At 39.2% G+C, this 22,817-nt stretch overlaps 2 protein-coding genes across 4 annotated transcripts; one reads left to right on the top strand and one right to left on the bottom strand.

Annotated features, from left to right (window-relative positions):
- Nucleotides 1-4,020: 4,020 nt before the first annotated feature.
- Nucleotides 4,021-11,965, bottom strand: LOC103422152 (eukaryotic translation initiation factor 4G-like). 3 transcript variants are annotated; one of them, XM_029105524.2, is made up of 5 exons: nucleotides 11,828-11,965; nucleotides 11,445-11,711; nucleotides 6,252-11,172; nucleotides 4,671-4,865; nucleotides 4,021-4,571 (listed from the first exon to the last, which is right to left on the bottom strand). In XM_029105524.2, exons 2-5 carry the CDS (start codon nucleotides 11,665-11,667, stop codon nucleotides 4,241-4,243), a joined length of 5,670 nt encoding a protein of 1,889 aa, XP_028961357.1. In that variant the 5' UTR covers nucleotides 11,668-11,711; nucleotides 11,828-11,965; the 3' UTR covers nucleotides 4,021-4,240. The 3 variants fall into 3 exon arrangements, with proteins under 3 accessions (XP_028961357.1, XP_028961358.1, XP_070681319.1); XM_029105525.2 differs by having other exon boundaries at nucleotides 11,445-11,673; nucleotides 11,828-11,949; XM_070825218.1 differs by lacking the exon at nucleotides 11,445-11,711 and having other exon boundaries at nucleotides 11,828-11,891.
- A 3,877-nt stretch (nucleotides 11,966-15,842) lies between these two features.
- LOC103445081 (uncharacterized) lies at nucleotides 15,843-16,187 on the top strand. The gene has a single exon (XM_008384048.1). The coding sequence runs from the start codon at nucleotides 15,843-15,845 to the stop codon at nucleotides 16,185-16,187; it is 345 nt and encodes a 114-aa protein (XP_008382270.1).
- Nucleotides 16,188-22,817: the final 6,630 nt, after the last annotated feature.

The following is a 22,817-nucleotide window of genomic DNA, read 5'->3' as shown; positions in this document are numbered from 1 at the left end:
ACATGGTTCAAGTCAAAACGACGGTCGGAGGGGCCAGACATTTTCAAAGGTGTTGAAGAGAGAAGAGGTCGGACAAATCAAGATCTTAGAAGTGCAAGAATGTAGCTTTTACTGGTGGATATTCAAGTGTGCTTTGGAACTTAATGTCACCCCCTATAAAAATCTGCACTCGACGAAGCTTCAGAAATCGAAGAGGCACCTGCTCAGAAATCGAAGAGGCGTTTGCTTTCTCAAAAGCTGGGCTGCTGAGAGACCACGAGGGTCGATCTCAGAAATCGAAGAGGCGTTGGCTTTCTCAAAAGTTGGGCTGCTCAAAGACCACGAAGGCTGATCTCAGAAATCGAAGAGGCTTGCTTTCTCAAAAGCTGGGCTGCTCAGAGACCACGAGGGCCGATCTCAGAAATCGAAAAGGCACCTACTTTTCCAGCCTTGTCAGCACCTGTCACACGCACACTCAGCTTTGTGGAAATTATGGGCATTTTGTCGAAGATTTCTGGAGAAGTAGAAAACACATGAATCGTACTGTTCAATCACCCACTTCCCACACGCAACAGTAGCTCATGGGTACCACAGATAACTTTGCCAATTCTCTGACAAAGTTGAGACACGTGAAGCTTGCAGCTCCCACTACATCGCTCTGACCAAGAAGGGTAAAAGAATAGCAAAGAAACAACACTAACAAAGTTTAGACACATAAATTTTGAAGGTCTAGCTAACATATTATTACCCACAAGGGTAAAGGAACAGTACCACTGTTGGATAATTGGAAAGTCCCTGTGTGTCAACCTTTGTGCTTCGTGGCAAGGTAGACTAGCAAACATGCCCAACCTTTACTCACATTCGAGAAAACACTCCCAACAAGATTGCTTGCTCCAAAATCGAAGAGGCACCGCCCTCTGAATCTCGAGAGCCAGACTCCCAACATGATTACTTTCTCAAAAATCGAAGAGAGGGTAAAGGAACAGTACCACTGCTGGATAATTGGAAAGTCCCTGTGTGTCAACCTCTGTGCTTCGTGGCAAGGTAGACTAGCAAACATGCCCAACCTTTACTCACATTCGAGAAAACACTCCCAACAAGATTGCCTGCTCCAAAATCGAAGAGGCACCGCCCTCCGAATCTCGAGAGCCAGACTCCCAACATGATTACTTTCTCAAAAATCGAAGAGACACCGCTCTCCGAATCTCGAGAGCCAGACCCCCAGCAGGATTGCTTTCTCAAAAATCGAAGAGGCATCGTTCTCCGAATCTCGAGAGTCAGATCCCCGACAAGATTGCTTGTTCGAAAACCGAAGAGGCACCACTTTCCCAACTTCAAGAGCTGGATCTCCTTGGATAAAGCTTGTCTGTAATCTTCACACGCAACATCAACTTTCCAGATACCACAGACCACTTTTTCAAAGTGCTCTGACAGAGTTAAAACATGTGAAGCTGGCAGCTCCCACTACCGTGCTATGACCAAGCAGGGTAAAGGAATAGCATTATTACTTGATGTTAGGGAGACTCCTATATATGTCGACCTCCATCCCCAACGGACAGGCAGACCTGCAAAATGCTCAACCCTTCCTCTTATCTGAGAGGGCACTCCCAACGAAGCCTTTCGAAATATTCAGCTTTCTTTCCCCCCGATAATACCTCTGTAAACAAGCTATACTAGAGCAAGAATATCTCATATCATCAGGGTTAAAAGCAAGAGTATCCCATATCATGCTTTTTCCCTGTCTTTTCCTTTGGCCTTGTTCTTACCTGCAAGACAAGGAGAAAGAGAGCAATCAGTCAGCACTTGGAATCAAGCTTCCAGCCAGGAACTGACTGCCTGGAACCCCTTACCTGATTACTTACCTGGCATTGCTCTCGAGTACTCATCTTCAACATCTTATGCTTCCAGGGAAGATACCACATCTGCCTGAGGAACATATAGGGCAAGTGAGAAGGATACAAGGAAGCATGTGGAGACAAGCGTAACAGCACACGTGCCGATACATCCACTACTCTGTCAAAAGCAAAAGTATCCCATATCAGCAGGGTCGAACGTACTCTAGATTTGATGGACTTATTTTAACCCTCAAATTCTTTAGTCGGCCTTATACTCTAGAGGAAACCAGAAAACCCTCCAGCCCAGTTCAAGAATAAGCCTGTGGAAAGTTACTTCTTCAAAAGCAAAAGTATCCCATATCATCTCTTCTCATTTTTCTTCTCTTTATCCTTCATGCTGCCTGCAAGATAGGGAGAATGTGAACAATCAGCCGGAGCTCTGATTGCTTACCTTGTCTGTCACCTCTTTCAGCAGATCCCCTAGCTCGGCGACTTGGGGGACTCCTACTACATGGTTTGTATCGCGCTTGACCAAACCTGAAACTACAAGTAAGCTTCAAGTGAAATTGATACATTACCTTGTGCATCTCCACCAGTTACAGATACCACCCCTGGATGGAGGAATAGTACTTCCAGAGAAGATGCCACATCTACCTATGAGACAGATAAGGCAAGTCAAGACGATACCACACTCCGGTACTTAGAAGTTTCGTGGTTACGAGATCATTCTCCCACAATATTTCCTAATGTCATTTGTACTAAATCATTCACTTGTACTCACTAAAGGAGAGCTTGAACCTATGTACTTGTGTAAACCCTTCACAATTAATGAGAACTCCTCTATTCCGTGGACGTAGCCAATCTGGGTGAACCACGTACATCTTGTGTTTGCTTTCCTATCTCTATCCATTTATATACTTATCCACACTAATGACCGGAGCAATCTAGCGAAGATCACAAAAAGTGACCGTTTTCGCTACCTAGGATCTATCTTGCAAGAGAACGGAGAATTAGATGGAGATCTCAACAGAAGAATACAAGCTGGATGGATGAAGTGTAAGAGTGCATCCGGCGTGTTGTGTGACCGTCGTAGGCCACTGAAGCTCAAGGGAAAATTTTATAGGACGGCAATAAGGCCAGCGATGTTGTATGGCACAGAATGTTGGGCGGTGAAGCATCAATACGTACACAAAATGGGTGTAGCGGAGATGAGGATGCTTCGTGGGATGTATGGGCACACGAGAAAGGATAAGATTGAGAATGAGGATATCCGAGGTAAAGTAGGAGTAGCCAAAATTGAAGGAAATATGAGAGAAAATCGGTTCCGGTGGTTTGGACATGTGCAAAGAAGGCCTACTGACGCTCCGGTTCGAAAATGTGACTATGGGACAGAGGTTCAGGGCCGAAGGGGTAGAGGAAGACCTAGAAAAATTTTGGAAGAGACCCTAAGAAAATACTTGAGTACTTGGATCTAACGGAGGACATGACACAAAACCGAGCGCAATGGCGTTCTAGGATTCATATAGCCGACCCCACTTAGTGGGAAAAGGCTTTGTTTTTGTTGTTGTTGTTGTATTCATTAATTATCACATAAACGATCACGTGATCACCTTTTAAAGATTATTTTTGTCAAACCAACCCCTCCACTTAACGAGAATAGCACCATAGCAGAATCAGTGTATACTTACTCTGATTAATTAATGTCCATTAACTAGAAGAAATAAAAATACACCAAAAAACATAAACTAGAAAAAAGCATCTGGTAATTGGATTTGTTTTTGTTTTAGGCTCTTGCAAGCAATTGTTGACCCAAGTTTAGTCATCAAAATTGCACATGTAATACGTCATCAAAATTGCACATGTAATACGTATGTCACCTGAGTTTCAATCATCTTCTTATAATTTAGTTTAATTTAAAGTAGAGTATAAATTTACCCTTTATCATTTCATTCAATGCAAATTTATCGTTGTATATCGTAAAAGAAGGTAGAGTATCAAATTATTAATTCTATAGATCTATACAATTATCTCATTACTTTTCTCTGGCAACACAAACAATAAATTCATTGAAAGGATGGGAGGAAGCATCTGTTTCATCATAAACCATCCTAAATACATATCCGAACCATTCAATCAATTGCTATATTCACAATAATTTCAAAAAAATAAAAAATACACTTCACTCGAAATAAATACAAAAAGAAAATGTAAAGTTTTGAGGTCTTAATAATTTACAAATACATAAGAATTTGCAGTATAGTTACATTTTTTGGGATATAATAGATAGAATACATACACGATATTATGCATATTGTAATCACAGTTTCGGTACAAAAGTTCTTCATTGCAGGCATATAATTATGAGTTTTTGAACACTACTACTCATGAATTCCTTCTAGCACGATTATAATGAGCATTACTAATCTCTAAATAAATTTCTCTAGAATCCTTGATTTGAGAGGATCTGGGGGACGAAAAGTCTCCAACCGCAAGTTGGAGGACGTACGGATATCGTTCAAATCGTTATCTCCCTTCTCCGACTTGATAATCTCCAAGACGTTCCCAAGAATGTTGCCTGCAAGCCCGACTTCCAGAAGATGCCGTGGCTCCTCTCCACCTTCGTGTATTAATTGACCGATCTGATTCAAGGAAACGACATTCTCTAAAATGACCTTGGCAAAGATAAGGCCAAGAAACTCTGGTGCTCTCGGGGTATCAATCACCGTATCCTCTAAGGTCGACAGAACAGTTTCAAATCTAGGCAGATAAAAGAAGAAATTAAATAATAGAAAAACATACAAAACCGAGAAGACCGTCAATTTCAATAACCAAATGCAGATGTAAACTTTCCCTTACCCTTTGATGAGCTGAGATTGACTCAAAGTTGCATCATTGGTCTTTGTAAGGTTGACTAGAAGCTTTGCCAAGAGATCTCGTTCAGCGTCCTTCCTCTCAAAAGAGTCTGTGATCCAAAGAGATATCATCGACGGATGGAAGCTTGGTGAGTTCAACTCTTTAATGCATAAGGCAACCTCTTTCTCGTCTCGAGCACTGAAAATAGAAAGGAAAACAAAATTAAGGAAGAGCATATGAAAAATCTTAACAAGGGTTATCAGAAGTTGTACAATACATCAAACCGTATATATATATCTAGAACGTAGTCTAAGACGAGTTCTTGGAAAGCCAATGACTGAACATCAACAATATGTATTTAAATCTTTAATGTCAAAGATTGCGAGCATCCGCCGAGGTCTGACTCTGACATCAAGCGGATGCATCAGGGCAAGAATGAGTTGTTTTAATATGATAAGAAGAAGCAGGGGAAAACGAGGCTGGCCACAATTAAACTAAACACATTTAGATATCACATTACTTGTCATTACACTCACTGCATTCAAGTCAACCTAGAAGTTTCCAAAGTAGCAGGTCAAATGTTGTACAAAGTCTACAATTCTCCATGCAAAATAACTTCTCAAGGTTTCTCAATATCCTTGAATGCACAACAATAAATTCAGCAAAACATTACGAGGGCAGATAACCCTCCAAAAAATTAAGACATACATGAAAAATGATAAAATGATCCAAACTTATTTATTTCTATATCTGCGTAAGTTATGCAAAGAAACCCTAAATTATATTTTTCAATAGATGTGAAAAAAAAAAACATAAACACTTAAACAATTGCAATCATGCGGTTTAACCAAAACAGCAACTAAAACACTAGGCCAACTGCGTAGGAAGTGAATTTTCCAATTGAGAACTAACAATTACAGATGAGTTGGTTACCAAGAGGAATGTTAGAGTAGATAGAAATCACTGTCTTACGGTCTACATTCTTTTAGTTTCTTTTCTAACACAGATATTCAAACTTAAGTACCTCCTACCTACACCTTACTCATCCCATGCCACTTGAGCTTTGCTAGTGGATCCCATATTCTGACACCAACTACATTTACGAGAGTCCGAACGAATTGTGTCTACCACTTTATAACATAGCATACAAGACTTACAAGTAATCGCACAAAAAAAACCCATCACAACTAACTCAACTCCTTTACTTTGTTTTTTTTTTCTTTTCCATTCTGTCTTCTGTACCAACCCCTGTGGGGTCCATTCAATGCCAGAGACAAACAACCCCGATTCTATTTATGCAACTTGAAGTTGACCAAAAAAACTGGAAGATGACCAACCATTGCTCCTAAGTCCTATTCATTCCTCACTTTCCTTTCAAGAATTGAATGCATAATCACATGCCCCACTTTCCCTTCAAGAATTGAATGCATAATCACATTAAGCAAATCATAGGCAGATTTTTTTAGCACGCAGAGAATTATCACATCTGAAGGATGCATTGAACTAAAATATAACAAAAATTAATTAGAACAGTCTAAAGCATGCATGACAAAAGAACTGCTCTCTCAAAAAATAAGAATATACCTGTAAAATTCTCTAATTGCTGCCAAAGACATATCTCTAAGACGGTCTTCAGTCAACACATTTTCTGAAGGAACATTTTTTGTTAAAGCTGCTCCATATGCACGTGTGGGTGGTGAAGTTGGAAGAGTTCTATGATCTGAACTCCTCAGGTCCCTACCACCAAAACTTAAATTACGCTCTGACACACTTGACTGATCATAAGCAGCTGGACCTGAAAATCTATCTGGCATATATCTTGGCACAGGATCCTCCCTTGGGTTGTAAGTTGTCCGCTCTGAAAGAGAACTGAAACCATTCGAACCAGCAGTCATCCTCCTAGAGTCTCCAGCACTGGGAGGCATTTCAGCCAAAGGAGCAGCTGACATTGATGGTGGTCCTCTGATGGACATTCCTCTGGCAAGACCACCCTGGGGACCCAAAGTTATAGAATCATCACCAATTGGTCTTTGTGTCAAGGGAACTGACAAGGTCCTACTCTCATAAGAATGTCTTTCATCTGTACGGACATCCTGACTGCCATAACCACGAACCTGAGCAGGCATCCCACGGAAACCACCCATATGGGCATTAGATGAAGAAAACATAGTCGATCCTCTTGGACTGAATTCCATACGAGGCCGCCTTCTAGCTGATGGATTGATTCCAGGACCACGGGCCAGCCTACTAGATTGTGCCTGTAGTTCTTGTGCAGCATCTCTGTGCACTTCCTCAATCTTTTTTGGTCCTTCAACTTTGCTCCTCTGCTGCCATTTATTCTTTCTCAAATCAATTGCATCCTTCAACATGAACCTAACCCTAGAAGATAATTTCAAGTTATTCGATAAGCTTTTCATCCTTTCAAAATATGCATCCATGTGCTCCTTGGCTTTCGGATGATCAATCATCTCCCCAATTGTGCTCATTAGTTTGCACAAAGCTTCAATATCTTCCTCATCTGGAGTCTGTTGCTGACCTAACATCTTTTTAATGCATTCGTGCATAATTCTCTCAGTCAACATTTTCTTTTTGTATAGCTCCCCAATTAATCTAATGTTACCCCACATTCGTCTTCGCCCTTTGATTCTTTTCTCCTCTCTTTCTTCTTCAGACTGTTTTACCTGACCCTCCTCATCGGCCTTATTGGCCTCCTCTTGCTCTCTTTCTCCCCTCTCAAATTCCTCCTGGCACTTGTTCAAAAGCAATCTCCTAAAAGTTATCTTTTCATTGTCTTCACTGAAATCAGGCAACTCTCCGGCAAGATAAAAACAGAAGTTAGCATACATCTCACAGAGAGTAGGCTCCATAAGAGCCTTGTCAAAGATATGTGAAATGACACCAGTTAGAGTAGTCGCATTATCTATATTAACAGCTTTCACTTGCTCGAATAGTTTTTCAAAGTTTTGAGGAGTTAACTTGTTCACTATAGCCTTTAACTGCCTTTGCTTGACCTGCTCTTCATCACTCACTTTACCCACTTCATTCTTCCTGTCAGCTTGGTGCCTTTGCTCGAATAGTTTTTCATAGTTTTGAGGAGTTAATTTCATGTGGGCATTAGGTGAAGATAACATAGTCGATCCTCTTGGACTGAATTCCATACGAGGCCGCCTTCTAGCTGATGGATTGATTCCAGGACCACGGGCCAGCCTACTAGATTGTGCCTGTAGTTCTTGTGCAGCATCTCTGTGCACTTCCTCAATCTTTTTTGGTCCTTCAACTTTGCTCCTCTGCTGCCATTTACTCTTTCTCAAATCAATTGCATCCTTCAACATGAACCTAACCCTAGAAGATAATTTCATGTTATTCGATAAGCTTTTCATCCTTTCAAAATATGCATCCATGTGCTCCTTGGCTTTCGGATGATCAATCATCTCCCCAATTGTGCTCATTAGTTTGCACAAAGCTTCAATATCTTCCTCATCTGGAGTCTGTTGCTGACCTAACATCTTTTTAATGCATTCGTGCATAATTCTCTCAGTCAACATTTTCTTTTTGTATAGCTCCCCAATTAATCTAATGTTACCCCACATTCGTCTTCGCCCTTTGATTCTTTTCTCCTCTCTTTCTTCTTCAGACTGTTTTACCTGACCCTCCTCATCGGCCTTATTGGCCTCCTCTTGCTCTCTTTCTCCCCTCTCAAATTCCTCCTGGCACTTGTTCAAAAGCAATCTCCTAAAAGTTATCTTTTCATTGTCTTCACTGAAATCAGGCAACTCTCCGGCAAGATAAAAACAGAAGTTAGCATACATCTCACAGAGAGTAGGCTCCATAAGAGCCTTGTCAAAGATATGTGAAATGACACCAGTTAGAGTAGTCGCATTATCTATATTAACAGCTTTCACTTGCTCGAATAGTTTTTCAAAGTTTTGAGGAGTTAACTTGTTCACTATAGCCTTTAACTGCCTTTGCTTGACCTGCTCTTCATCACTCACTTTACCCACTTCATTCTTCCTGTCAGCTTGGTGCCTTTGCTCGAATAGTTTTTCATAGTTTTGAGGAGTTAATTTCATGTGGGCATTAGGTGAAGATAACATAGTCGATCCTCTTGGACTGAATTCCATACGAGGCCCCCTTCTAGCTGATGGATTGATTCCAGGACCACGCGCCAGCCTACTAGACTGTGCCTGTAGTTCTTGTGCAGCATCTCTGTGCACTTCCTCAATCTTTTTTGGTCCTTCAACTTTGCTCCTCTGCTGCCATTTATTCTTTCTCAAATCAATTGCATCCTTCAACATGAACCTAACCCTAGAAGATAATTTCAAGTTATTCGATAAGCTTTTCATCCTTTCAAAATATGCATCCATGTGCTCCTTGGCTTTCGGATGATCAATCATCTCCCCAATTGTGCTCATTAGTTTGCACAAAGCTTCAATATCGCCCTCATCTGGAGTCTGTTGCTGACCTAACATCTTTTTAATGCATTCGTGCATTACTCTCTCGATCAACATTCTCTTTTTGTATAGCTCCCCAATCAAGCTAATGTTACCCAACATTCTTCTTCGCCCCTTGATTCTTTTCTCCTCTCTTTCTTCTTCAGACTGTTTTACCTGACCCTCCTCATCAGCCTTATTGGCCTCCTCTTGCTCTCTTTCTCCCCTCTCAAATTCCTCCTGGCACTTGTTCAAAAGCAATCTCCTAAAAGTTATCTTTTCATTGTCTTCACTGAAATCAGGCAACTCTCCGGCAAGATAAAAACAGAAGTTAGCATACATCTCACAGAGAGTAGGCTCCATAAGAGCCTTGTCAAAGATATGTGAAATGACACCAGTTAGAGTAGTCGCATTATCTATATTAACAGCTTTCACTTGCTCGAATAGTTTTTCAAAGTTTTGAGGAGTTAACTTGTTCACTATAGCCTTTAACTGCCTTTGCTTGACCTGCTCTTCATCACTCACTTTACCCACTTCATTCTTCCTGTCAGCTTGGTGCCTTTGCTCGAATAGTTTTTCATAGTTTTGAGGAGTTAATTTCATGTGGGCATTAGGTGAAGATAACATAGTCGATCCTCTTGGACTGAATTCCATAGGAGGCCCCCTTCTAGCTGATGGATTGATTCCAGGACCACGGGCCAGCCTACTAGACTGTGCCTGTAGTTCTTGTGCAGCATCTCTGTGCACTTCCTCAATCTTTTTTGGTCCTTCAACTTTGCTCCTCTGCTGCCATTTATTCTTTCTCAAATCAATTGCATCCTTCAACATGAACCTAACCCTAGAAGATAATTTCAAGTTATTCGATAAGCTTTTCATCCTTTCAAAATATGCATCCATGTGCTCCTTGGCTTTCGGATGATCAATCATCTCCCCAATTGTGCTCATTAGTTTGCACAAAGCTTCAATATCGCCCTCATCTGGAGTCTGTTGCTGACCTAACATCTTTTTAATGCATTCGTGCATTACTCTCTCGGTCAACATTCTCTTTTTGTATAGCTCCCCAATCAAGCTAATGTTACCCAACATTCTTCTTCGCCCCTTGATTCTTTTCTCCTCTCTTTCTTCTTCAGACTGTTTTACCTGACCCTCCTCATCAGCCTTATTGGCCTCCTCTTGCTCTCTTTCTCCCCTCTCAAATTCCTCCTGGCACTTGTTCAAAAGCAATCTCCTAAAAGTTATCTTTTCATTGTCTTCACTGAAATCAGGCAACTCTCCGGCAAGATAAAAACAGAAGTTAGCATACATCTCACAGAATGTAGGCCGCATAAGAGCCTTGTCAAAGATCTGTGAAACGACACCAGTTAGAGTTGTTGCATTATCTATATTAACAGCTTTCACTTGCTCGAATAGTTTTTCAAAGTTTTGAGGAGTTAACTTGTTCAGTATAGCCCTTAACTGCCTTTGCTTGGCCTGCTCTTCATCACGCACTTTACCCACTCCATTCTTCCTGTCAGATTGGTGCATCACCTGTAATGGAGTATGAGGAGAAGGCATCAAGCCCTTAGGTTGAAAATTCGTAGCTCTCTGCCACCTGTCGGCTTCAGAATTATTTCTTTGCATCCCTCCCTGATGACCAACAGAGTGAGCAGGCCCAGGCAGGATCCCTCTAACATGCTGCTGAACTGGTGTCTGTGAACACGGATCCCTCAAAACACCAAAATTGCTACCCTGTTGCTGGGGGCATTGTGACGCCATGCTGATCCCCAAGTTGCCCATCTGAGGTATCTGAGGACCCATTTGGGGGGTAAAAGTCAAGTTCTGGCTCTGATGCATAATTCCCTGGGGCTGCATTGGATGGGGCTGGAGACCTGGATCAAAAACTGGCTGCTGTACTTGAGTACTACGAATTGGTAATTGCATAGGCATTGGCATTTGAATTGAACTGGTGCTCATACTCTGATATTGGATCTGCTGGTTGGGGCCACCAAATTGCACCGGAACCTGTGGCTGATGAAATGGCATTGGCATGGACATCCCAACCTGAATGGAAACGCCCTTGGACGCAGCCCCTGGGGCTAAAACCAACAGAAAATATTAAATACCTGATCATTTGCATTTATCAATATATCATATCAGCACGTTAAATGAATGGGTACATCAGAACCTCCTACATTAAATCAATCGCAGGAAAACATTGCCAAGAAATGAAAATCAAACAAAAGGGGAAACACAGGTTTTAATCTCAGATTCCCAAACTCCTCCAACTAACCATAAAACTCTACAAAACAATCACGATATTATCAAATCAATTTCCAGACTGATACAACTGAAACTTCCAAATCTGTACCATGCAATTGGGGCTGTGCATGAGCTCCATTTTGTACGCCGCCACGTTGTGCAGGAGCCATACCGGAAACCTGAGGACTTACATTGGTTACACTTACAGTGGCGCCGGTGCCCTTAGGGTAAGCGGGTGAGTATCCCCTGTGCTGCTGATTAGAGCTTGCGGATCGCCCTGTTTTCCGGTACTGCGTCTCGTTCTTATCCGACGTTGATTGATTGAAGGACATATATTCCTACGATTAATTCACAAAAATTTTTTCCTAAATTTTCTCTGCAACCAAACATGCAGATCCACAAACCCCAAATCAAATCAATCAAACCTAATTAACCGAAAATCGCACCGTAAAGCGAGTGCGTAAGAGAATGATTAGGGTTCGATTGGAGTACCTTGAGAGTGAGGAGAAAGAATAAGGTTCTATTGAGAAACCATGAGAAAGTGCAGAGAGTGATATGAGCCTAAGTGACTCAAATGACCGAAAAAGACTTATAATCCTTCGTACCAATCATTTTTCTTTTCTCTTTTTCCCACTAAGCAACCTACCTCGCTAAGCAAACTCACTAACCTAAAATAACGGATCCAGATCATCTCCGGACCCTTCTGTGGGGATCCATCGGGATGCTTTCATTCTGGCCGTTAGATGAGATCGTGCGGCCAGAGATTTTATTTATTTTTATAAATCTGCTCTCTGCAAAACGACATCTTCTTCCTCTTTCCTTTCTTAAGACCTTACTTTCTCTGCTCTTCCTCCTCCTCCACCTTCCCCCCAAATTCAACAATTTAAAGTTTATTTATTTATTTCTAATTTGCCGACGTGATGGATAACCAAGATTCAAGGAAATTCTTGTTCTGTAATTTTTAATGCTCTAACTAGCTCGGCTCTTGGGTTGTCAAAAATTATTGGACGAAGTTTTCGATATTTTCTTCATAGATTATTTACAAATTGAGAGAAATACAGAGAGAAACGAAGGAAATGAATCCAAATTTAAAGAAAGAAATGGGGTTCCCAATTCTTTCCCACGCCCAATGAGATATGCCTTCAACTAGCAGTTGATCAGGGCATGTCCCTTAGACTGAGATGAGAGCCAGACTTGCTTCAAGGCGCCCGAGGACTTGTGCCTTCATTTCCTCTGTGGGCTAGGGTGAATACTACCAGCGGATCTGGTGAATCCTTGAATGGTCGTCCCTCTGCTAACCAAAAAGAAGCCACTGATGCGGATAAAAAAAGACAGGGTGGAAGGTTCCCAGGAGAGATTTGGAGCAGAGGATAGAGATGAATTAGCCCATAGGGAAAAAAGACATTTGGAAAGGATTTTTCCAAATAAAAAAACCCGTAATTTAGAAATTAAAATCAAGTTGCGCAGAGATAGAGATAGAGATAGAGATAGAGATGGAGATGGAAAAGGAGAAGACCGGCGGCAGAGAAACATGAGCAAAATATTGCAGAGAGCGGTGCAAGCGTGTTATGAGCCAAACAAAAAGCGTGTTATGAGCCAAACAAAGAGGAGAAGGGGTAGACTGAAGAGAGACAATCGGAACGGAAGGAGAGTAGACCTGGCGACCTCGTTTTGCGAAGAGGAGTTTTAAAAAATAATTAATATGTGGCCGCACGATCTCATCCAACGGACAAAATGAAATCGTTCCGTTGGATCCCCATAGGAGACCCGGAGATGAGCTGAATCCTAAAATAACGACAAAAACCTAAAAGTTTATTCGTGCCTATTTAATTTTCTAGTGTGACCACTTAGTACTACTATGTAATAGTGTTCCTTCCTATTTGTAAATGAGAGATCTTAGGTTCGATTCTTGTGAAAGATGAATTTGAACCATATTATTGTTAACTCATTATGAGGTTTAGCCCACTTTCTAACCTTTTAATGTAGATAATATCGTATGTTAAAAAGAAAAGAAAAAAAATCTAGTGTCATTGCTGTTTAGTATTACGGTTTAATACTATTCATTTTCACTTGTAAATGAAAGTTTTTCTTTTCTAGCAATTTGGTGCACACGCACACACCATTTGATCAATTTAATGAAAGTTCAACAATCAATTCAGTCAAAGGATAAATTGATAAAATTTTAATACCTTATAGTGTAAACTAACAAATGTAGTTCCTCAATACTTAACAAATGTGTTTTTTGTTTGTTTTGCTTTGTGATTAGTGGCGAAGTTATAGAGGCATAAGGAGGTGCAACGGCATCTCCATCATTAGAAATCGACCTTAAAAGCGAGAATTCGCGCCTTGATTTCTCTGAACTTGCACGAAACAACGTTGTTGCTGCATTGTGCGCGGCTTTTTTTACCAGTACTATCGACAAAAATTTGTCCCATGAATATAAGCAAATATCCATTTAATATTGGTACTGTTGGCGAATGTTGAAGAAATAAGTCAAAATATCGGCTTTTCCGGTACGAGCAACGACTGTTGCAAAAGCAACGGTTCAAAAAAGTCGCTAGGAAGAAGAAGCATGCGGTTCTTGGGTTTACTGCTATTTAAGTTGAAATGTTTAGTTTTAATTTTGTTGTGGCTAACAATGAAACTATAGCTGCAAGCACTTCTGATTTTTTTCTTAACATGCCGATAAGATAAGAAATAAAAAACATTGAGATGAAATTATTAATCAAACCATTCTTAAATTTTTCTTTCTAGTTCAGAGTTTCAGAAAAAATAGAAAGTAACTCACATTATATAAGAAATGTATTTTTTTAGTAGCATCGCTTGTATTAAAGAAATGTGCACATTATATATTTTCATAAAAGAAACTCAGTTACATATACATGTGTAAAACATGGTATATAATGAAATATAATAAGATACATATTACTTAGCTTATATACCAAACATCGTTCATATACGAATATTTTTTCAAAATAGTCGTCGATATATCTTTAAGTTACGCAATCGGTAATTTCATAAAAATTGGGATCTAAAACCTTGGATATTGTGAAAACACCAATGCGAAACAAAATGAGAGATTAATGGTTGAGTAATTGTATGGTTGTTTACAATTGAACATTACCACAAACAGTGGTGAAGCGAAGAGTTGTCCAGAGGGGCAAAATTTAAAAGGGTAAGATGCCTCAAAAAAATTTAGACAACAAAATCCTTTTAGATAGTAAACAATGTTAATGTCATTCATAATTTATTAATACATTGCTGCCGCGTTAGGTTTTATGTCATGAAAGCGTCACATAATAGGTTCATTATCAATAAAAGCAAAAACACCTCTCTCCCCTAGCGCATTGATCCCATGTGTCATTTTGTTTACCCCGTGTCGATAATTTTCTATTATACGAACAGGTCATCTAATGAGCTTTGTTCTTGTTTACCGCTTCTCTTATGAAAATTTAATTATGTTAATTCATTCTTTTTCAATTACTAACCAGTCAATTTAAAAAAAAATATTATATTATTCATTGTTTGTTCCGGTACTGCGTCTCGTTCTTATCCGACGTTGACTGATTGAATGACATATATTCCTACGATTAATTCACAAAATTTTTTCCTAAATTTTCTCTGTAACCAAACCAAACATGCAGATCCACAAACCCCAAATCAAATCAACCAAACCTAATTAACCGAAAATCGTACGGTAAAGCGAGTGCTTAAGAGAATGATAATCATGAGAAAACGCAGGGAGTGATATGAGCACAAGTGACTTTAAAATTAAATGACGGAAAAAGACTTATAATCCTGAGTAAAAATATATATTAGCACTGAAAATGTATTCGAAGTGCTCTACGTAGGGTGATTTTAAAACAAAAAATATTTTTTAAAAGTATTTTCAGTCCTTTAAAGGGATTTTGAAAACGAGCCATAAAAGAAAAACTTAGAGAGAGAAACAATTGTTTTGGTGTTTTGGTAAGAGAGAGGGATGAGTATTCGCTTTGGATCCTCTTAGTTAGAATCTTCACATCTTAATACTTTATCATATATCGTGCGGTTATTTTTTATTAGGTATTATTTGTGTTTAATTTTAAATAAATAATTTAAAATAATTTCTGATTGCACAATATTCGATGAACCACTAAAATGTGAAAATTCTTACCGTTTGGGATGTGGATGGGATTCAAATGAGAGAAGGGGAAAAGGGTGGAGGGGAGAGAGAGAGAGAGAGAGAGAGTGAGTGAATGTGGTAACTAACCCGTCAGGTGGTTAAGAACAGTTCCCTCGTAGGAAAGGACCCCAGGCTATTCACTATTTAATCCACCCAGTAAACAGTAACTGCCCTTAATGAATAGTAACTGCCTTTTGCATCTCCACCCCTACACTGAATAGCCATGGCAATAGGCAATAAAATATTAGTATTTATTTTATTTATAAAATAATACAAAATAATTATTTTAAGAAAAGTTCCCAGTTTCTTCTCTCTATCTGTTTCTATCACTCTGTGCAAATAGCAATGTCCGGAAACCACCATGTCCTCCGCCTAGTGCTCTCATGCCGCAAAATCACAGCACAGGTGACAAGCCCCAGCAGCTCCTCAATCATAGCCATGGCCTCTTCCTCCGAGCAAGAGTTCGTTGCCTGCTACCGATCCAATCTCAACCGCTTCCCTCGCTCTCCAACCTTCTGGGATGCCAAGGTCACCTCTCGCATCGGCGAGAAGCTTGCCCTTCGTTTCCAGGATATCGGCGTCACTGGTGTCGAGATTGACCTCCGTGAAGAGCTATCTAGGCCCGTCCACCACCGCATCGAGGTGTTGTCGCTCTTCTACTTTGTCCAGGCCCGTCCACCACATGGCTGATGTCGTCCAGACGTCAGCCTTGCGTCACATGCCCTTTGGGCTCTCGAGCTGGCAACTCCTATCGGGCCTCTCCCTCGGGGCCCGCTCGGGCTCCATCGCCAGCACACGCTAAACCAAGTTACTCGGGCTTTCTGGCCTTGTTTGAGAGCTAGTCCACCAGGCTAATGCCCACGGTGGAACTGCTCTAAAGGGTAGGGTTTTTGCTCCTTTCTTTTTGTACTTTACTTTATTCTCTTTTACTAAATACTTTCACTTTCCTTTTTTAATTAATTTTCTTTTTTACTATTCATTCGTACCAATCATTTTTCTTTCCTCCTTTTCTCACTAAGCAACCTACCTCGCTAAGCAAACTCACTAACCTATATAACGACAAATTCCTAAAAAGTTTAATGGTGCCTATTTAATTTTTTTAGTGTCACCACGTAGTACTACTGTGTAATGATGTTCTCCCTTATTTGTAAATAAGAAGTCTTATGTTCGATTATCGTTAAAAGTAAATTTGAACTATATTATTGTTAGCTTATTGTGAGGCTTAGCCCAATCTCTCACCTTTTAATATAGATAATATCATTTGTTAAAAAAAATTCTAATGCCATTGCTGCTTAATATTATAGTTTAATAATATTCTTTTTTCACGTGTAAGTGAAAGTTTTTCTTTTCTATCAATTTGGTGAAAGCACACTATTTGATCAATTTAATGAAAGTTCAACAATCAATTCGGTCAAAGACTAAATTGATACAATTTTAATATCTAATAGTGCAAACTTACAAATGCAGTTCATCAATACTTATCACTTTTATTGTTTAGTTTTCTTAAATATAACCTTTTATATTTAAAACTCCTATAATCATTTTTCCTACTAATTAATATACACCATAAAGTTTAATTAGTGGTTCTTTTTTTTTTCCTCTTCTCTCTCTCCTTTTAATTTCTTCCCAAACTTTCTCTATCGTCTTCTTTCCTACTCTGTTTTTTCTTTCTTCGTAAAAATACTGTCACAAGGGCAACATAATGGAGGCGGATGTTTATGCTTGAATCATAGCACAACGGATGTGGGATTTCATTTCCTGCTATAAATGTAATAATTGAATTTACTACGAAAGCATTTATACTTGAATAACAATATTTGAATCAAGTATTATGACAGTAGCTAATTTAAGGAACATAACGAAGACGAGCTATCAATTTCCAAATGTCTCGTTGAAATGCCCTTTGGTCAAAATGACCGATGCTACTAAAAAAAAATGATTACATATCCATTTTTACACAAAAAACTGTTTCACAACTATTTTGTTTTTTATCATTATAAAGCAGACATCTAATTTAACTCCAGAATCATGGAAACAGTATTTTGCCTCTTCTTGATATTGTGGGAGACTGCCTAACTATGGCACTTATTCATAATTGGTTGGTCCAAAAGATACTTGAATTATTACAAAAACTCAGTTACTTAGCAGAGCGTTAAAAGGCATTCCAGTTTAAACACTCAAATGGATATCTAAGAGGAAAAAAAAATTAACTATTAGATTAATCTTATAGTGTATAATAATTAGTAAAAAAATAATTATGGGAGTTTTAAATATAAAAAAAACATATAAGATTGGCGATGTGGCGAGTTTTGAGTGGGTTGTAGTACCACTCAGCAAAGTCCAATGGCAAGCAAAGCCCCACACAAGTTTTTCTCCTTTTCATGATCATTATTTTTTGTTTGTTTTGCTTTGTGATCGGTGGTGAAGCCATATAAAGGCAAAAGGAAGTGCGGCCGCATCTCCATCATCGGAAATAGACTCTAAAAGTGAGAATTTGCGCCCTGAGTTCTCTGAACTTGCCCGAAACCGACACTACTGCTATTTAAGTTGAAATGCACAATTTTATTTTTATTGTGGCTAACAATGAAACTACAGCTGCAAACACTTCTAATTTTTTTTCTTTTAAATAATATAAAAAACTCAACCTCCTAAATGAAACCATGCCGTTAAGATAATAATAAAAAAAAAACATAAAGTTTACGCTGAGATGAAATTATTAATCAAACAATTCTTTGTTGTAGTTCTATTAGATTAGGAATGTGATTGTGTAAATACTAGTATATCTAGGAATATCTCTTATATTCCTATTAGGAGTTGATTACCTATTAAGAGTTGTAATCTTAAAAGAGTAAGGATTTTACCTATCATACTACTATAAATAAAGGTACAATGGGGTGGAATAGAACACACCCACAATTACACATCTCTCTCTTTCTCTCTCTATGCCGCACCTCCTCTCTCTCTCTCTTTGGCCTCCATAATTGTTTAGTAAATTATGTTTACAACATGTTATCAGCATGTTCTTGACGCTGCGCTAAAGATAGTTTATTCTTCAATCAGGGGAGTATTACATTTTAATCATTCTTTTTATGATTAATTAATTATTTTATTGAATTGATATAAATGCTATTGATTCAATTTAAATTTTCTGTGTTGAACATGATACAACGCATTGCTTAAAATAAAAGAAGATATTTGAATCGTCCATGAAGCATGAAAACATTCCACATGATGCATAAACCCCTCTATGTTTATATTTTCCTTATGATATATATATATATATATATATATATATATATATATATATGTATGTATGTATATTGTATATGTTTATATATTTGTTTCATGCATTATGCAATTATATTTGCTATGTGGAATATGTGAGTCAATGTATATCATATAAATTATAAGCAAATTAGGGTTTTTAAACCCCAGGTTCGAAAAATTGGGTATTTTTTTGGCACCACCACAGCAGTAGCCCTTTGGGCATTGCTACCACCACATGGACCCCCAGGTCATCGGCCTGGTTAACCTAGACAGGCCTGAAGCCCCAGTCTGCTTCCCAAGGAAGCCCGCAACTTTCTTAGGTTTGTCCCTGTGAACCCGGCTTGCATGGCCAACAACAATAGGCCGCTGGGCCTTCCTTTATGTCTTGGTCTGTATGCCACAACCTTCTTGGTTGCAGGACTTACGCCACAGCCCATTGGACTCGGCTGGGCCCTATGTAACCCTAACCTCCAGACAGCCTTCGTTGGGCTTGCCTTCCCATGCAAACCCAAGGCCAGCTTTCGCTGGGCCCTAACCCGTGCCCCCTGGCCCCAATTACACCAGCACTTGTTGCTGGGCTTAAAAAATTGACCCATGGCCTAAAGACCACTATGTGGCTGCTTTTGCAGCTATACCTTACCCGAGTTTCTTTTTTTGCTCACGGTACCCAGCCCTATTTTTGGGCTATGGTATTTTCGACCCAGTAGTATTATTTTAATATTATTTTACTTCTACAATCGACCTTGTATGGCCTAATTTATTGAATTAATTAAAAGTGACATGCAGTCCATTAATCTGATAATGAATCGAAAATTATTGACCTGAAAATCACTTTTGGACATTAACGATTCAATAATTTATTTTTATACTTTGAACCGTTGACATACTTTCGTAGTAACGAAGCTTTCACACTTGAGTTCTTGAAGAACCTCAAATCCACTACACTTAAATCAGTATATTACATTATGTGTTCTTCCACGAACCTTTCTTTTATGAATTGAACGTTCATAAACTAAATTGAACCTGTAGTTTCAAATTTAGTGCCTTTGAAACCTGAAGTTTTCATAAAACAATACACCCACGAAAACCCGACGTTTTTCTTGAAAACCATGTCTTAGAACTCGAATGTTCTAACTTTGATGCTTATGGATGATTCATTCCCATAGCATTAATCACAATCTTGTTCATTCCAATTCAATGGATTGTCGAACCATCACAAGTTTGATTTTCCTTATTTGGACGTTTCTAATAGAAACCACTTTATGTGGGGTATAAGAAGTGAGTCTCCACTTGACTATCAAGAAGTTGAGACACCATTGAAGCCAACAATGGCATGAAAGAGCTGAATAAGCCTCCGCCATGATCTTCATTCGAAGAATTATGCCCGAAGCATTACCAACGGAAGTACCTCCTGAACGAGGATTCCATGGCTCTTTGGCTCACTCCTATGGACCATCTAATCATGAAAGATATTGCCCGAAACACACTATGATTACGTCCATGAATGAGTACAATTCTGAAGTTTATAAATCCGATCAAATTTTGACTAAAGAATACTTTTCTCGTCCTTCCTTGTTTCTAACTCTCCCCTGAAGCAACAAGTGCAGGAAGTGGAAGTTTACCAAATTCTCGGATTTTATTACTACCACAAACATATGTTAGAATTAGGGCCTGCCAAGGTGTGGCATCATGCCTGAAGCATGATCCTTGGCACCTAAGACCTAAAACTTCAAGAATAAGGGATAGTATTCCAAAACCTTAACCGTGTAGAATCTACTTCTATCTTGATGGAATAGATCATTGGTTATGCACCTGTTCGTGCTCTTACCAATGTTGTTAAGGAGTACCATTCTAGTAGTCAATATGTGAGACTAATTTTGCTCCATTGAACACTGTTAGAAGAGCAGAATTTTGACATGAATGGCCTTATTGGCCGAATCCACCCTAGTAACTGTGTGAACATTTTTCCATGTTCTTGGATTCAAGTTTGGTGTATGTTTTACTTATGGATAATCTTATTGATATTGTCCTCGAATATGAGTTAATTGAATCATGTTTCTTGTATACATGTAACTAAATTCAATTAAACACGTGATTAGGTAGGAATGTGGGAAAATTAGTTGTTTGGATGAATGCGTACTACGCACACTAACTTTACACCTAAATCACATCTTTAACAACGACTTCAAATCTATCTAACCTGATTAAGAGTATTGGCACACTCCTCATTGTATGAATGGTACTGAATTACCATTTAAGGGACATTAAATTCTCCCTGTAGTTGAGTTTTTAAGGATATTTGAGAGAATAATGATCATAAATGAAACCATCGAAGAAAATAGAGTGGAAAATCTTTGCACCACCTCCAAACATGAGCATGCAGCTTTGATTTAGGGCCAATGGGTTGTCTCCCAACTGGGAACACGTCACATGTGGTCGGCCTGGAGCCTGGTGATTGAGCAATTTTACTTGCTTTGGCACAACCTTTTTTAGGACACTTAGGTCAAACAATGATGCTATGATGCATCTCCTTACTCGAAGTAAGGATCTTATGCCTACAAGCACACTTTGCCATAGCCCGCTTGTTGAGAAATTTGATTTTCACAATGGGTTCAAGGGAATATATGTGGACTAATCTAACCAAAATGCGGACCATATAAATACTTATGGTTTTGGTTGATGAATCGACAAACTGGTCACAGGTTTGTCCACACACATTGCTGCTAAACCTCCTGGCCGATTAAGGGTTCACCACCCTACTTATCCCTTAAGGTCTGAGAGACTGGATAATGCCGGAGAGTTTATATCGATGATTTTCGATAAAGTATTGCATGTATTTTGGGTTTATCATTGAACATCGAATTCCCATGTTCACCCCAAATAACCTCGCATAACGATCATAAAGCGTAATTTAAATGATCGCCCAGATTTTGGTAAACATACCAAGTTTTCGGTTTCTACCTAGGGCTATGCAATCTTGTACACAGTTATGTAGGTCCGCCTTAAGGCCCATTACCACCCAACCTATATGACGTTACAGTTGGTTACTAGGTACGAACCTGACGTTTTTCGTATTTACGCATTTTGGTGTGCATTCCATGTGCCAAGTTGTGCCGTCGCAACGTACCAATATGAGTCCTCAAAGAAGGATGTGATTCTTTGTCGATTATGATTCTCCTTCACAGTAGCTCTCTTAGAGCCCTTGCACGCGATCTTTTTACTGCTTATTTGCTGGTTGTCACTTTAATGAAACAGTTTTCCCGCCTTTAGGGGGAGATCATATACCAGCTGCAAACATACATGCAAGGATAGACGTACTTAACGAACGTCGAGTCAATATCCCTGAAAGGTATGCCACCCCTGTTAGACAGTCCGGTATACTAGTGGATAGCCAATCAATCTGTCTTGGCCTGGAGCATGACATATCATTTGGTTCGTAGGATTTACTTCCCTAGAAGAGGATGACACGGCACAACAATGAATCTGTACTCGATCGTTATCTCAAATCATTTCCATCTCATGAGATTAATCCGGATTACTCCCGAGACTTGAAGTTCTTGGTCCAGTATACTAATTTCGATAAGCTAAATGGAATTGAAATGAGATTACCATCGATGATGTTTTCACTTTTATGGTAGCTACCGACATAAATGAAAAACGACGATATCGAATTGTGTTCCGTTGATTAAGTGACAACATAGAACTGATTGGACAACTAAAATTACAATCCAGGTCAAATTCCTTACCAAAGTGTGTATTGAACCTGTCGTTCCTACACTGCCCAAGGTAACCATGTTGTGTTACAAGTGGGAAAGGAAGCATTATGAGATGAATGAAATAATGTGATATGATGCATGCTTTACGACGCAAGGTTTATCTCGAACATCCTGTGATTGATAACAGCATTATGAAATGTGGTTAGTGTTTTCTCCATGGGGATATAGATACAAAGATTTACATGTAAGTTCCTGAAGAATTACATAGACTGATTCAAATAGTTCCAAACCATGGAACACCCTCTTAACTTGTTTGAGGCGTTCACTTGCAATCTGA

This window comes from Malus domestica, chromosome 07 (assembly GCF_042453785.1).
Source record: "Malus domestica chromosome 07, GDT2T_hap1".
NCBI lineage: Eukaryota > Viridiplantae > Streptophyta > Magnoliopsida > Rosales > Rosaceae > Malus > Malus domestica.
Note: the sequence above shows the minus strand (reverse complement) of the source record. Positions and strands in the feature narration are given on the sequence as shown.

What these genes read in the sequence shown, in the direction of transcription:
- LOC103445081 (XM_008384048.1), top strand. Translation starts at nt 15,843, where the DNA reads ATGTCCGGAAACCACCATGTCCTCCGCCTAGTGCTCTCATGCCGCAAA.
- LOC103422152 (XM_029105524.2), bottom strand. Translation starts at nt 11,667, where the DNA reads ATGTCCTTCAATCAATCAACGTCGGATAAGAACGAGACGCAGTACCGG. An exon ending in TGCACAGCCCCAATTGCATG is followed by an intron (nt 11,173 to 11,444) that starts GTACAGATTTGG and finishes TGTTGGTTTTAG; the next exon opens with CCCCAGGGGCTGCGTCCAAG. An exon ending in CAATCTCAGCTCATCAAAGG is followed by an intron (nt 4,572 to 4,670) that starts GTAAGGGAAAGT and finishes TTATCTGCCTAG; the next exon opens with ATTTGAAACTGTTCTGTCGA.